The sequence below is a fragment of the Hippopotamus amphibius genome, chromosome 4, assembly GCF_030028045.1.
Source record: "Hippopotamus amphibius kiboko isolate mHipAmp2 chromosome 4, mHipAmp2.hap2, whole genome shotgun sequence".
Lineage (NCBI taxonomy): Eukaryota > Metazoa > Chordata > Mammalia > Artiodactyla > Hippopotamidae > Hippopotamus > Hippopotamus amphibius.
In genome coordinates, this window is record NC_080189.1 from 75,157,078 (window position 1) to 75,172,259 (window position 15,182).

Sequence of the window (15,182 nt, forward strand, 5' to 3'; positions counted from 1 at the left end):
AGCTGCCAGGGCATCAAACTGCCCCAGGGTGTGACACTGCATCGGGACTCTTCTCTGACAACTGCCATCTCGGTCTGCAGTGGTCTCTGGACTCTGAACAAACAGGGAGGAATCCAGGCCCTGCAGATGTGTACGGCCTTATACGGCTAGCGGCACGTGGTCCTTGGCAGGCCCTTCCCCATTTGCTCACCTTGCCTGGCCCGCTGCAGGCAAGGAGGGCAGAATGAGCAAGTCCTCCACAGAAGAACAACTCAAGTCGAGAATGAAAGCAAAGGAATGGGATTGGTGAGACCACGTGACCGCCCTGCTATTTTTAAATCACGCTGTTGCTAAGAGAAGGTATCTAGTAAGCCCAGAACCAAAGCACAAAAGGGGTACATTTTAATTAAAAGCTTTTGAAAGGGCAGCCTGTAGATAGGAAAGAAAGATAGTGAAGGAGAGGTGGAAAGAAAAAAATCATAGGAAAGGGGTTTGAAATACGTGTTGCTTCTCTGTTCAGATTCTGAAGAGAACTCTTTCTTTAAAAATGAGAATATATTTTGTTTGTACATATACCTATGTCATAAATGAACAAATTAAATCAAAAACTTTGATGAAGGGAGAGTGCCGAGAGAGAGAGTTTGGATAAATAAACTAATCATGGGAGTCATTTTGCACGTCCAGGTAGCTACAATGGAAACCGAATTATCTTTTTAAAAAATTAGCCTCTAGTATCTTGATGACTGTAATGCTAGAATGAAATTCAGGAACATGCAGAGAGACAAGAGAAGTAGAAGGAGAAGTACAAGCAGATGTCTCACAGGACTTCTGGTGAGAGAAATAAAATTAGATTTCAAAAGTAAGAGTAAAATCTCTCAAACAAGTGTGTGACCTGGATGTTGTCTCCCCACTGTGCTCCATAGTAAGTTATAAGCACAAAACAGAGGTGTTGTTTGTAACATATTTTCTGCAGGGGGAAATCCTGGAACAGAATAAAAATACCAGCTTTATCTTTAAGGAATTATCTATCTAGGAGAATCTTACACAAAGCACTTTACCCAGAAGAAATGAAAGGTAGAATATACCAGGAATGTATTTCATGGTTTTTCAATTTAATGTTAATGTGCTTCAAAAAATTGCCTGGTCAATCACACATTATTGTGTTACAGCTCCCTGGAGCACAAGCACCACCCCTGACCTGCACCTCGGAGCCCCAACAACGAGCACGCGGCAGACATTCACCAGGCGTCGGGGGATTGAATGAAGGAGGTGTAGCGTCCCAGCTCCTCAAGCAGTAGGCACGTGGCACCAGATGTGTGTCCCGTGGCAGGTCTGGTCCGCCGTGCAGACCACAGTGCTGGACCTTGACACCCAGGCCCCCAGCAAGGGTGAGCTTGGGCTGGACGCGTCTCCTTTATCTGCACCACCATCTGTGCCACATCCACAGAAACCACGATGGGGTGGGCTTTCGGGAACAAAACACAGGCGCAAGTGCTTCCAGCTGAGGTTGTGATCTTTCTGCTGCTGGTGTCTAGCCCGCAGCAAATCAATCCTTGAGCAACATAAGCTGGGACAGAGTAGAATACATTTAAGTCACTGCTCCTCACTCGCCTTGGAATAAAGTGCTCCAGTGCCCCAACGTGACGGAAAGCAGCGAGAAGAGCTTTCACGTGTTAAACAGCATAGACGGTAAAAAGCAGCTCTTCTTCCAGCACCACACTGAGCCCGTGGGCGTGTGAGGACACCAGCACACCTCAAGGGTGCAGGCAAGTGGCAAGGTCGGTTTGTGTAAGAACCAATCTTGTGTGCATACACAGCAGAGATGCAAGCTAGCCTTGGGTGCGTATACATTTGCATATGATTTCAGTGCTGAGCATGCCCAGGCCCTGAGCTACAATCCAGAAGGTCAACCCTCGTGTTCACAGTTCACGAAGAACCCGAGAAGGTCAAAGGGCTAGGAAATGATGGAGCAATGATAGAAATGTCTGGAACTGGACAAAGGTAGTGACTTCACAACACTGTGACTATACTACATGCCACTGCCCTGTTCACTTCAAATTGGTTAATTCTGTTATGTAAATTTCACCTCAGGTTTTTTAATTTTAATTGAAGTATAGTTGATTTACAATGTTGTGTTAGTTTCAGGTGTACAGCAAAGTAATTTGGTTATGCATATATATGCATATATATATGTATATATAAACATATATATTCTTTTTCAGATTCTTTTACCTTACAGGTTATAAAATATTGAGTAGAGTTGCCTGTACTATAAAGTAGGTGCTTGTTATTTTTCTGTTTTATAGATAATAGTGTGTATATGCTAATCCCAAACTCCTAATTTTTCCCTCCCTCCCCCCACTTTCCCCTTTGGTAACAATAAGTGTTTTCTAAGTCTGTGGGTCTATTTCTGTTTTGTATATAAGTTCGCTTGAATCAATTTTTTTAGGTTCCACATATATGATATCATATGATATTTGTCTCTCTTTGTCTGACTTACTTCATTTAGTATGATGACCTCTAGGTCCATCCATGTTGCTGCAAATGGCATTATTTCATTCTTTTTTTATGGCTGAGTAATATTCCATTGTATATATGTACCACATCTTCTTTATCCATTCATCTGTCAATGGACACAGATTGTTTCCATGTCCTGGTTACTGTAAACAGTGCTGCAATGAACATTGGGGTGCATGTATCTTTTTGGTTTTTGTTTTTGTTTTATTTTTTATTTTTTTTAATTTATTTTAATTTATTTATTATTTGGGGGGGGGTACACCAAGTTCAATCATCTGTTTTTATACACATATCCCCATATTCCCTCCCTCCCTCCCTCGACTCCCCCCCCCATCCTCCCCCTCCCAGTCCTGTAAGGCATCTTCCATCCTTGAGTTGAACACCCTTTGTTATATAACAACTTCCCACTGGCTATCTATTTTACAGTTGGTAGTATATATATGTCTGTGCTACTCTCTCGCTTCATCTCAGCTTCCCCTTCACCCCCGTCCCCTCCCAAACCTCGAGTTCTCCAGTCCATTCTCTGCATCTGCGTCCTTATTCTTCTCACTGAGTTCATCAGTACAATTTTTAGATTCCGTATATGTGAGTTAGCATACAATATTTGTCTTTCTCTTTCTGACTTACTTCACTCTGTATGACAGACTCTAGGTCTATCCACCTCATCACATACAGCTCCATCTCATCCTTTTTTATAGCTGAGTAATATTCCATTGTATATATATGCCACATCTTCTGTATCCATTCGTTTGTTGATGGGCATTTTGGTTGCTTCCATGTCCTGGCTATTGTAAATAGTGCTGCAATAAACATTATGGTACAAGTTTCTTTTGGGATTATGGTTTTCTTTGGGTATATGCCCAGGAGTGGGATGACTGGATCATATGGTAGTTCTATTTGCAGTTTTTGAAGGAACCTGCAAATTGTTTTCCATAGTGGCTGTACCAACTTACATTCCCACCAACAGTGCAGGAGAGTTCCCTTTTCTCCACACCCTCTCCAACATTTGTTATTTCCAGATTTTGTGATGATGGTCATTCTGATTGGTGTGAGGTGATACCTCATTGTGGCTTTGACTTGCATTTCTCTGGTGATGAGTGATGTTGAGCATCTTTTCATGTGTTTGTTGGCCATCTGTATGTCTTCTTTGGAGAAATGTCTATTTAGGTCTTCTGCCCATTTGTGGATTGGGTTATTTGCTTTTTTGGTATGAAGCTTCATGAGCTGTTTGTATATTCTGGAGGTTAATCCTTTGTCTGTTGTTTCATAGGTCACTATTTTTTCCCATTCTGAGGGTTGCCTTCTAGTCTTGTTTATGGTTTCTTTCGCTGTGCAAAAGCTTTTAAGTGTCATGAGGTCCCATTTGTTTATTCTTGATTTTATTTCCATGATTCTAGGAGGTGGGTCAAAAAGGATCTTGCTTTGATGGATGTCATAGAGTGTTCTGCCTAGGTTTTCCTCTAGGAGTTTTATAGTGTCTGGCCTTACATGTAGGTCTTTAATCCATTTGGAGTTTATTTTTGTGTATGGTGTTAGGAAGTGTTCTAATTTCATTCTTTTACATGTTGCTGTCCAATTTTCCCAGCACCACTTATTGAAGAGGCTGTCTTTTTTCCATTGTATATTCGTGCCTCCTTTGTCAAAGATAAGGTGCCCATATGTGCATGTATATTTTTGAATTATGGATTTCTCTGGATATGTGCCCAGGAATGGGATTGCTGAATTGTATGGTAGCTCTATTTTTAGTTTTTACAAGAACCTCTGTATTGTTCTCCAAAGTGACTATACCAATTTACATTCCCACCAACAGTGTAGAAGGGCTCCCTTTTCTCCACACCCTCCCTAGCATTTATTGTTTGTAAACTTTCTGATGATAGCCATTCTGAGTGGCGTGAGGTGATACCTCATTTTTGTTTTGATTTACATTTCTCTAATAATAAGCAAAGTTGAGCATCTTTTCACGTGCTTTTGGCCCTCCGTATGTCTTCTTTGGAGAAATGTCTATTTAGATCTTCTGCCCATTTTTTAATTGGGTTGTGTTTTTTTGATATTGAGCTACATGAGCTGTTTTGTATATTTTGGAAATAAATCCCTTGTCGGTCGCATCGTTTGCAAATACTTTCTCCTATTCCATAGGTTGTCTTTTCATTTTGTTGATGGTTTCCTTTGCTATGCAAAAGCTTTTAATTTTAATTAGGTCCATTTGTTTATTTTTGTTTTTATTTTCATTACTGTAGGAGGTGGATAGAAAAAGGTCTTGCTACGATTTCTGTCAAAGAGTGTTCTGCCTATATTTTCTTCTAGGAGTTTTTATAGTATCCAGCCTTATATTTAGGTCTTTAATCCATTTCGAGTTTATTTTTGTGTATGGTGTTAGAGAATGTTCCAATCTCATTATTTTAAATGTAGCTGTCCAGTTTTCCCAGCACCACTTATTGAAGAAACAGCCTTTTCTCCACTGTATGTTCTTCCCTCCTCTGTCACAGATTAATTGACCATAGGTGTGTGGGTTCATCTCTGGCCCTTCTATCCTGTTCCATTGATCACTATCTCTGTTTTTGTATGAGTACCATACTGTTTTTTTTTTTTAATTTTATTTATTTACTTATTATTTTTTGGGGGGTACACCAAGTTCAATCAGCTGTTTTTATATACCATACTGTTTTGATGACTAGCTTTGTAGTATAGTCTAGGGAGCCTAATTCCTCCAGCTCCATTCTTCTCAAGATTGCTTTGGCTATTCGGAGTCTTTTGTGTTTCCATACAAATTTAAAACTTTTTTGTTCTAGTTCTGTGAAAATTGGTCATTTGGTAGGGATTGTATTAAATCTGTAGATTGCCTTGGGTAGTATAGTCATTTTCACAATATTGATTCTTCCAATCCAAGAACATGATATATCTTTCCATCTGTTTGTGTGCTCTTCGATTTCTTTCACTAGTGTCTTGTTTTTGGAGTACAGGTCTTTTGCCTCCTTAGGTAGACTTATTCCTAGGTATTTTATTCTTTTTGATGTGATGGTAAGATGAATTGCTTCCTTAATTTCTTTTTCTGATCATTCATTGTTAGTGTATAGAAATGAAACAAATTTCTGTATATTAATTTTGTATCCTATAACTTTACCAAATTCATCAATAAACTCTGGTAGTGTCTTTAGGATTTTCTATGCAAACAGTGACAGTTTTACTTCTTCCTTTCCAATTTGGATTCCTTTTATTTCTTTTTCCTTCTCTGATTCCTGCGGTTAGGACTTCCAAAACTATGTTGAATAAAAGTGGCAAGAGTGGGCATCCTTGTCTTGTTCCCAATCTTAGAGGAAATGGTTTCAGCTTTTCACTATTGAGTATAATGTGAGCTACGGGTTTGTCATATATGGCCTTTATTATGTTTCTTTTTTTTGGGGGGGGAGGGGGAGGTAGGCTGCATTGGGTCTTTGTTGCTGCGCACAAGCTTTCTCTAGTTGTGGTGAGCAAGGGCTTCTCTTGTTGCGAAGCATGGGCTCTAGGTGCTCAGGCTTCAGTAGTTGCAGCACGCAGACTCACTAGTTATGATGTGCAGGCTCTAGGGTACATGAGCTTCAGAAGCTGTATTATGTGGGCTTAGTTGCTCCACGGCATGTGGGATCTTCCCAGACCAGGGACTGAACCCGTGTCCCCTTCATTAGCAGGTGGATTCTTAACTACTTTGCCACCAGGGAAGTCCCTATGGCCTTTATTATGGTGAGGTAGGTTCCCTCTATGCCAACTTTCTGGAGAATTTTTATCATAAATAGATGTTGAATTTTATAAAAGCTTTTTCTGCATCTATTGAGATGATCATATGGTTTTTATTCTTCAATTTGTTAATGTGATGTACCATACTGACTGATTTGCGCATATTGAAAAATCTTGCATCCCTGGGATAAATCCTGCTTGATCATGGCGTGTGATCCTTTTAACGTACTGTTGGATTCGGTTTGCTAGTATTTTATTGAGGATTTTTGTGCTTATGTTCATCAGTGATATTGGCCTGTAATTTTCTTTTTGTCCTAAGTTTCACCTCAGTTTTTTAAAAAAGTAATAGAGTAAATATTTGAACCCTGATCTTCTGGACCCCAGAACATTTAACAATCTGTGATTAAGGACCAGGTGTCAGAATATGAGAAATGAAATTGGGGTGAAACAAGCTGGTAGTAAACGAACTGAAAACGTGAAGACAAGCACCATGCCATGTACTATGCCACACACTGAGGCCAAACAGATGCACAAATCATGGCCCTGACCCAGAAGCACTCAATGGATACACAACACTGTGTGAAGACTCTTCAAGATGCTACATCAGAGCCAACGAAGAAGGAGGAATGGATTCTGAAGGAAGGAGGAACTGAGGAGCCCACCAGGCAGAAAACACGGAAATGCCTGAGAGGAACCAGCAGAGCCAATGTTGACCAGCAGTGGGGATTGGATAGGAAAGCATCTACTCAAATCCACTCAACATTCAGGGATGTCCCCTGTGTGCCAGGCACTGTCCTAGGCATTGAGAGTTCATTTACAAGTTGTGGGCCCTAATAGGCACATGAAAAGAAGCTCAACATCACTAATTATTACAGATATGCAAATCAAAACTACAGTGAGGTACCATATCACACTGGTCAAAATGGCCATCATCAAAAAGTCTACAAATAAGAAATGCTGGAGAGGGTGTCAAGAAAAGGGAACCCTCTTATACTGTTGGTGGGAATGTAAATTGATGCAGCCACTATGCAGAACAGTATGAGGTTCCTTAAAAAACTAAAAATAGAGCTACCATATGATCCTGCAGTCCGACTCCTGGGCATATAATCAGAAAAGACAAACACTCTAACTCAAAAAGATACATGCACCTTAGTGTTCACTGCAGCACTATTTACAATACCCAAGACATGGAAACAACTAAATGTTCATGGACAGATGAATGGATAAGGAAGATGTGGTACATATATACAATGGAATATTACTCAGCCATTAAATAAAAAGAATGAAATAATACCATTTGCAGCAATATGGATGGACCTAGAGATTATCATACTAAGAAAAATACTTCAGAAAGAGAAAGACAAATACCACCATTTATATGTGGAATCTAAAATACGAAACAAATGAACATATCTACAAAACAGAAACAGACATAGAAAATCGACTTGTGGTTGCCAAGGGGAGGGGGTAGGGGAGGGAAGGGTTGGGAGTTTGAGATTAGCAGGTGCTATTATATACAGGATGGGTAAACAACAAGGTCCTACTGTATAGCACAGGGAACTATATTCAATATCTTGTGATAAACCATAATGGAAAAGAATATGAAAAAGAATATATATATATATGTGTATAACTGAATCACTTTGCTGTACAGCAGAAATTAACACAACATTGTAAATCAACTATACTTCAATAAAATTTTTAGAAACAGAATGAAATAATGCCTTCTGCAGCAACATGGGTGGACCTAGAGATTATCATACAAAGCTGAAGTAAACCAGACAGAGAAAGACATATATCATATGATATCACTTATATGTGGAATCTAAAGTGATACAAATGAGCTGAAATAAGTTCATGAATACAAAACAGAAATATACTTACAGACATAGAGAAAAAACTTAGGGTTACCAAAGGGGAAAGGGGGAGTGATAAATTAGGAGTTTGAGATTAACAGGTACACACTACTATATGAAACAGACTAAATAACAAGGACCTACTGTATAGCACAAGGAACTACACTCACTACCTTGTAATAAATGAATCACTTTGCTGTACACCTGAAACTAACACAACATTGTAAATAAACTATACTTCAATTTAAAAAAAAAGACAAAAAAAAATTTTAAATAAAGTTGTGGGCCTTGCCTTCATAGGACTAACAATAAAAAAGATAAAACCAAACAATTGTCATGGACTCCTACGTTTACAGTTGGCTAAGGATTTGAACTTTGTTCCTAATGTTTTCAAGTAGGAAAGTGACACAAAATTTTCAGTAATTTAGAAAGAAGTGAGAACTTGCCAGGAGGAAGAGAATGAAAGGACACCCATTATAAAGTCATCTAGAGCTTCAATGGAATTCCTATCAAAATTCCAATGGCATTTTTACAGAAATAGAAAAAACAATCCTAAAATCTGTATGGAATCACAAAAGGCCCCAAACAGCCAAAGCAACCACATGAGAAAGAATTAAACTGGAGGTATCACACTCCCTGACTTCAGATTATACAACAAAGCTACAGGAATAAAACAGTTTGGTACTGGCATGAATATAGACATACTGACCAATGGAGCAGAATAAAAAGGCCCGAAATAAACCCTAGCATAAATGGTCAACTAATATTTAACATGAGAGCCAAAAGCATCCAATGGGGAAGGGATAGTCTCTTTAACAAATAACACTGGGGAAAGTGAAGAAACACATGCAAAAAATTAAATTGAACCCCTATCTTACACCATTACAAAAACTAACTTGAAATGGATCTGAAACTCCTAGAAGAAAATGTAGGGAAGAAACTCAACAACGGTCTTGGCAATGACTTTGGACATGACACCAGAAGCACAAACAACAAAAACACAAAACACAAAAGAGACTACATCAAACTAAAAGGCTTCTGTTCAGCAAAATAAACACTCAACAAAATGAAAAGGTAGTCTACTGAACGGAAGAAAATATTTGCAAACCATATATCAGACAAGGAGTTAATATCTAAAATATACAAGGAACCCATATAACTCAATTTATACATGGGCAGAGGATCTGAACAGATCATTTTCCAAAGAAGACATACAGATAGCCAACAAGTACATGAAAACGTGCTCAACATCACAAATCATTACGGAAATGCAAACCAAAACCACACAGAGGTATCACCTCATACCTGTTAGAACGCTATCATCAAAAAGACAAGATTAGTGTTGGTGTGGAAAAACTGTGAACCTTGTGCACTGCTGGTAGGAATGTAAATTGGTGCATCCACTATGGAAAACAGTAAAAAATTTTAAAAAGAACTGCCAATTCTACTTCTGGGTATATATGCAAGGAAATGGAAACAAGATCTCGAAGAGCTATCTGCAATCCTATGGTTCACTGTAGCACTATTCACAATAGCCAAGACATGGAAACAACCAAAATGTCTGTTGATGGATGAATGGATAAAGAAAATGTGGTACATATTTACACAATGGAATTTTATTCAGTCCTGAGAAAGAGGGAAATCCTGCCATTCGCAATATCACAGATGGACTTTGAGGGCATTATGCTACGTGAAATAAGACAGAGAAAGATAAATAGTGTGTGATCTCACTAATATGTGGAATCTAAAAAACAGAACTCATAGAAAAAGAGGGTAAAATGGTAGTTACCAGGGACTGGGGGCGGGGGGGAGGGCTGCGGCAGGGTGGAATGAGGAAACATGTCAAAGAGTACAAATTGCCAGTTACAAGATAAATAAGTAGTTCTGGGGATCTAATGCACAGCATGGTGATTTTAGTTAACAATACTTTATTATATACTTGAAAGTTCTAAAAGAGTAGATCTTCAATGTTCTCATCACCAAAAAAAAAAAAGGTAATTATGTGATGTGATGTAGGTGTTAGCTAATGCTGCGGTGGTAATCATTTTGTAATATATGTGTATCAAATCACCACGTTATGTACCTTAAACCTATACAATGTTATCTGCCAATTATATCTCAATAAATCTGGGGGGAGGGAGTTTAGACAATGCTTCAGATGAGCATTAGCAGAGGTATGGATTCAGGTGAAGGCAGTGGGAACAGAGAGGAGAGGAACAGAAAAATCAGATTATATTCAAGAAGTGTGTGTGGTTGGGATTTTCAAGTGGCTATGGGGTTAAATAACATAAATTCATGTAACAGACATAAAACAATGCTTAGCCTCCATTAAGTGCTCAATGAATGCTACCTGTTGTTATTTTTACACTGAGCCTCAGTACTTTAAAAATAGAGTGACTTTACATTTTAATTTTTAGGACCCTTCCCCTCACTATTAGCAGAGAAGAGAGGCGAAAGGAATCCAAATCAGCAGGTCTGAGTGACAAAACCGGACTTGACTTTGCATTTTTCTGTCAATGCAAAAACACTTTCAAAATACGTAGTGAATAAATAAATGTATAAAAGAACAAAAGAGCAAGGAAGTACAAGAACAGCAACGATCTCTGACTACCAACCTCTGAAAACCCAGGAAATGGTCCATCAGCTGATCTACAAAGCAAATTGAGAAAGATCCATCTTCAAAAAAGAAAACGAGAGAAGACACAGTTGATCCACACCTGCATAAGTAGCTGAATCAAGAACTAAAGCTTGGGACCTCCCTGGTGGTCCAGTGGTAAAGAACCTGTCCCACAATGCAAGGGATGAGGGTTCAATCTCTGGCTGGGGAACTAAGATCCCACATGCTGAGGGGCAACTCAACCTGCACACCACAACTACTGAGCCTGCCCGCCTCAACTAGAGAGCCCGAGTGCCCAAACTACAGAGCCTGCGTGCCATGGAGCCCTTGGGCCACAACTAGAGAAAAGCCCATGTGCTGCAACTAAAGACCCAGCATGTCACAACGAAGACCTGACGCAGCCAAAAATTTAAAAAATAAATATTAAAAAAAAAAACTAAAGCTTCTCAAGGAAAATCCCCTGTACTAGGAACCATTTTTCATCTCCCTGTCCTCCCACAACCATTTTTCTTCAACATGACAACTCTGTAATTAGAACCAAAGCCCTTTTGCTGCTGCTTTATCCTCCAGGTGGATTTTATCTTTTTGCAGCTGCAGAGGATTTCTGCCAGGACTCCCCCAATGTGCGGCATTAAGGACTCCTGCTTGTCGATATAAAACCAAGGCAGGAAAACGGCCCATTTCCCTGGGCTTTGTTCCCATTCACAGCCCAGCAACCTTCCCCACCTACACTGGTCTCTTTGAGATTAAAAACTCCCGAAGAACGACAGGTAACAAAAATATACATCTTGGCCAATTAAGAAATAATCGTCTTTGCTATTATGTATAGTATTTCCTGTCTGATCTCCCTATATACTAGAAAATAGAGTTTCTGCTATAACACAATTATATGCATTACTGAAATTTTTCATGTTGCACAAAATTCAATATAAGAGTTTCGGGGGAAAATTAATTTGGCTCATTACACTCAAAACTTACAGAACTTCAAAACACTATTAAAAATAATGATTAATAATCTAGAGAGTTAATCTGGTCACCTAGGCAGGTGGTTCAGCAGAGCTAGTGGCTGACACAGCAGATATTAAAAATACATAAAAACAATAGGGAGAAAATAAAGCAATAATTCCCGAGAAAGATGTGACCACAGAATCAAACCAGCAGATGAGTGCAAATACTTACATATAATATGTTGGATAGAGTCCTTCAAAATACCAGCAATGCTTTTTGGCCTCCGTGCACTGGAAATAGAAGGAAGAAAAGCTTTGTCAGTGAAAAGTGGTTTGCATATTGTTGAGATCTCACAAAAACAAACAAGGAAGGATGAGTGAACGCAGCTTAAAGTGTGAGAAGCAGGGTTGGGAGAACAATGAACTAGAGGGAGACTCACCTCCAACATGACTTTTTATTTCTTCAAAATTTTTAAAAGAGAAAAAAACATGGGAAAACACCTATTTCCCTACAATTTTTCTAGCTGTTCATAGCTCTAAACACAAGTGTGAAGGGTGACTTCCCTGATGATCCAGTGGCTAAGACTCTGTGCTCCCAATGCAGGGGACCCAGGATTGATCCCTGGTCAAGGAACTAGATCGTGCATGCTGCAACTAAGATTTCAAATGCCGCAACTAAGACCCAGCATGCCACAACTAAAGATCCCACGTGTCACAAACCTAAGACCTGACCCAGCCAAATAAATAAATAAATAAATACAAGGGGGTGAATGATTCATTAAAAAGGCAAATAATTTAAAAAAAACTATATTACAAGGCTACCATGGTCAAGACAGTATGGTACTGGCCCAAAACCAGAAATACAGATCAATGGAACAGGATAGAAAGCCCAGAGATAAACTATGTCAACTAATCTATGACAATGGAGAAAAGGCAGCCCCTCTTCAATAAGTCGTGCTGGGAAAACTGGACTGCTACATGTAAAAGAATGAAATCAGAACACTCCCTAACACCACACACAAAAATAAACTCCAGATGGATGAAAGACCTAAATGTAAGGCTAGACACTATAAAACTCCTAGAGGAAAACACACAAAGAACACTCTTTGACATATATCACAGCAAGATCTTTTTTGACCCACCTCCTAGATTAACGGAAATAAAAACAAAAATAAATAAGTGGGATCTAATGAAACTTCAAAGCTTCTGCACAGCAAAGGAAAACTATAAGCAAGACGAGCAGACAACCTGCAGAATGGGAGAAAATATTTGCAAACCAATCAACAGACAAAGGATTCATCTCCAAAATATATAAACAGTTCATCCAGCTCAATAACAAAAAAAAAAACAACCCAATAAAAAAATGGGCAGAAGACCTAAATAGGCATTTCTCCAAAGAAGACATACAGATGGCCAAAAGGCACATGAAAAGCTGCTCAACATCACTCATTATTAGAGAAATGCAAATCAAAACGACCATGAGGTGTCACCTCACACCAGTTAGAACGGGGATCATCAGAAAATCTACAAACAGTAAACGCTGGAGAGGGTGTGGAGAAAAGGGAACGCTCTTGCACTGTTGGTGGGAATGTAAATTGATACAGCCACTATGGAGAACAACATGGAGGTTCCTTAAAAAACTAAAAATAGAGTTACCATATGACCCAGCAATCCCACTACTGGGCATATACCCAGAGAACACCATAATTCAAAAAGACACATGCACTCCAGTGTTCACTGCAGCACTATTTACAATAGCCAGGACATGGAAGCAACCTAAATGTCCATCAACAGATGAATGGATAAAAAAGATGTGATACATATATACAATGGAATATTACTCAACTGTAGAAAGCAATGAAACTGGGACATTTATAGAGACATGGATGGACCCAGAGACTGTCATACAGAGTGAAGTGAGTCAGAAAGAGAAAAACAAATATTGTATATTAACACATATATGCAATGTAGAAAAATGGTACAAATCAACCAGTTTGCAAGGCAGAAATAGAGACACAAATGTAGAGAACAAACATATGGACACCAAGTGGGGAAAGCGGGGAGGGTTGAGGGGGAATGAATTGGGAGATTGGGATTGCCATATATATATTACTAATTAAAAAAATACCAAATTGTACGCTCTAAAAAAAAAAGATTTCAAATGCCACAACTAAGACCCAGCATGCCGCACCTAAAGATCCCATGTGCCACACCTAAGAGCTGACCCAGCCAAATAAATAAATAAATAAATAGGATGAATAATTCATTAAAAATGCAAACTAAAAACAATCCAATTTTTAAAATTCACATGGTATGATACTGCAAATCTCTAAAGAATGCTAGAAATAAATTATTACAAAGATTTCCCCCAATTTTTTTTTAAAAACATTTCCCGAAGTTTTAACATTTCTAGATCTTTATATTTCAGAATACAGCTGACCCTCGAAAAATTGGGGGTTCGGGGCACCCACCCTCCTCACAATTGAAAATTCACGAACAACTTATGGTCAGCCCTCTGTCCCCACAGCTCCACAGATCATGTAGTGTTGTCATAGTTACTACTGAAAAAAATCCACATATAAGTGGATCTACACAGTTCAAACCCATGTTGCTCAAGGGCCCACTGTATCCCAAAAGCCACATTTGAGTCACTGATTCCCCAGTGGGCACCTAAGTCTGCCAGACTCTGTGAGACAGAACTGACCCGACACATCAGTGGGGGCCCTGCTCTCGCTCATTCCCGGGGAGGAGACAGGCAGGAGAGGAGAACAAGGAGGGACTTCCCTGTGCTTTCCAAGGAAGCTGACACTGAACTTTCTGGAAGGCAGGGCAGAGCAGGTGCGATGCCACCCTGAGGGCTTCAATATCTCAAACACCTGACAAGTGAGAGGAAGCCAGTGGTACCAACTGCAAGTGAGAGCTCCAAGCAGAGACGCTCTGACCTAGCTGAGCAAAGCTTTTCTAAAATTATTCCACTCATGCCATCATTTTTTACAAATATACAACTTCCTACCTCCATGATCCAGTTCACTGGCCCCTATATGTAAATAACACCTTCAAAATATTACACTGCAAAGCAACCAGCAGGAAAAGGCACAGTGAAAACACAGCTTTCTTTGGGCAAGGTAGGAACAAACTGTCTTGTCCAGCCCCCACCCCCGTGGGTGTATGGTGACGCCCTCTTGCCTCAGTCTGCCTGACAGCTGTAGAAGTTCAGAAACAGACCCTAAATTTACAGCAGAATGCCGAGGGAGAAGTGAGTGCAAATGTTATGTGTTCTGTTGGCTAAATTAGATGAGTTATGAAAAGAGTATGAAACAGAGGATTTTTATTACACATATGCTTTAAGACACTCAGAAGCACATTCAGGCAGCCTGAAGTAACCCAGTTTTATTAATAGAAAATGAGATTAATTTAGACTAGGTTTGCTCTTGTCCAGTTTAAGAAATGAAGTTCAGACAGCTGAAGAAATCATTTTATTTTGGCCACGAAGGTCTCTGCCCTAAATTACAACTCATTTCACTAGAGTCTTCTACAATAAACTGAGAAACTGGG

General features: G+C 39.3%; 1 protein-coding gene across 5 annotated transcripts in view; it reads right to left on the reverse strand.

Annotated features, from left to right (window-relative positions):
* The window catches only part of VOPP1 (VOPP1 WW domain binding protein), a 220,613-nt gene that overhangs the window by 64,210 nt on the left and 141,221 nt on the right, over positions 1-15,182 (reverse strand). For all 5 annotated transcript variants that reach the window (XM_057732988.1, XM_057732979.1, XM_057732978.1 and 2 more), the window contains one exon: positions 11,860-11,918. In XM_057732988.1, coding sequence (XP_057588971.1) covers positions 11,860-11,918 — 59 coding nt within the window. The remainder of the gene's footprint in view (positions 1-11,859; positions 11,919-15,182) is intronic.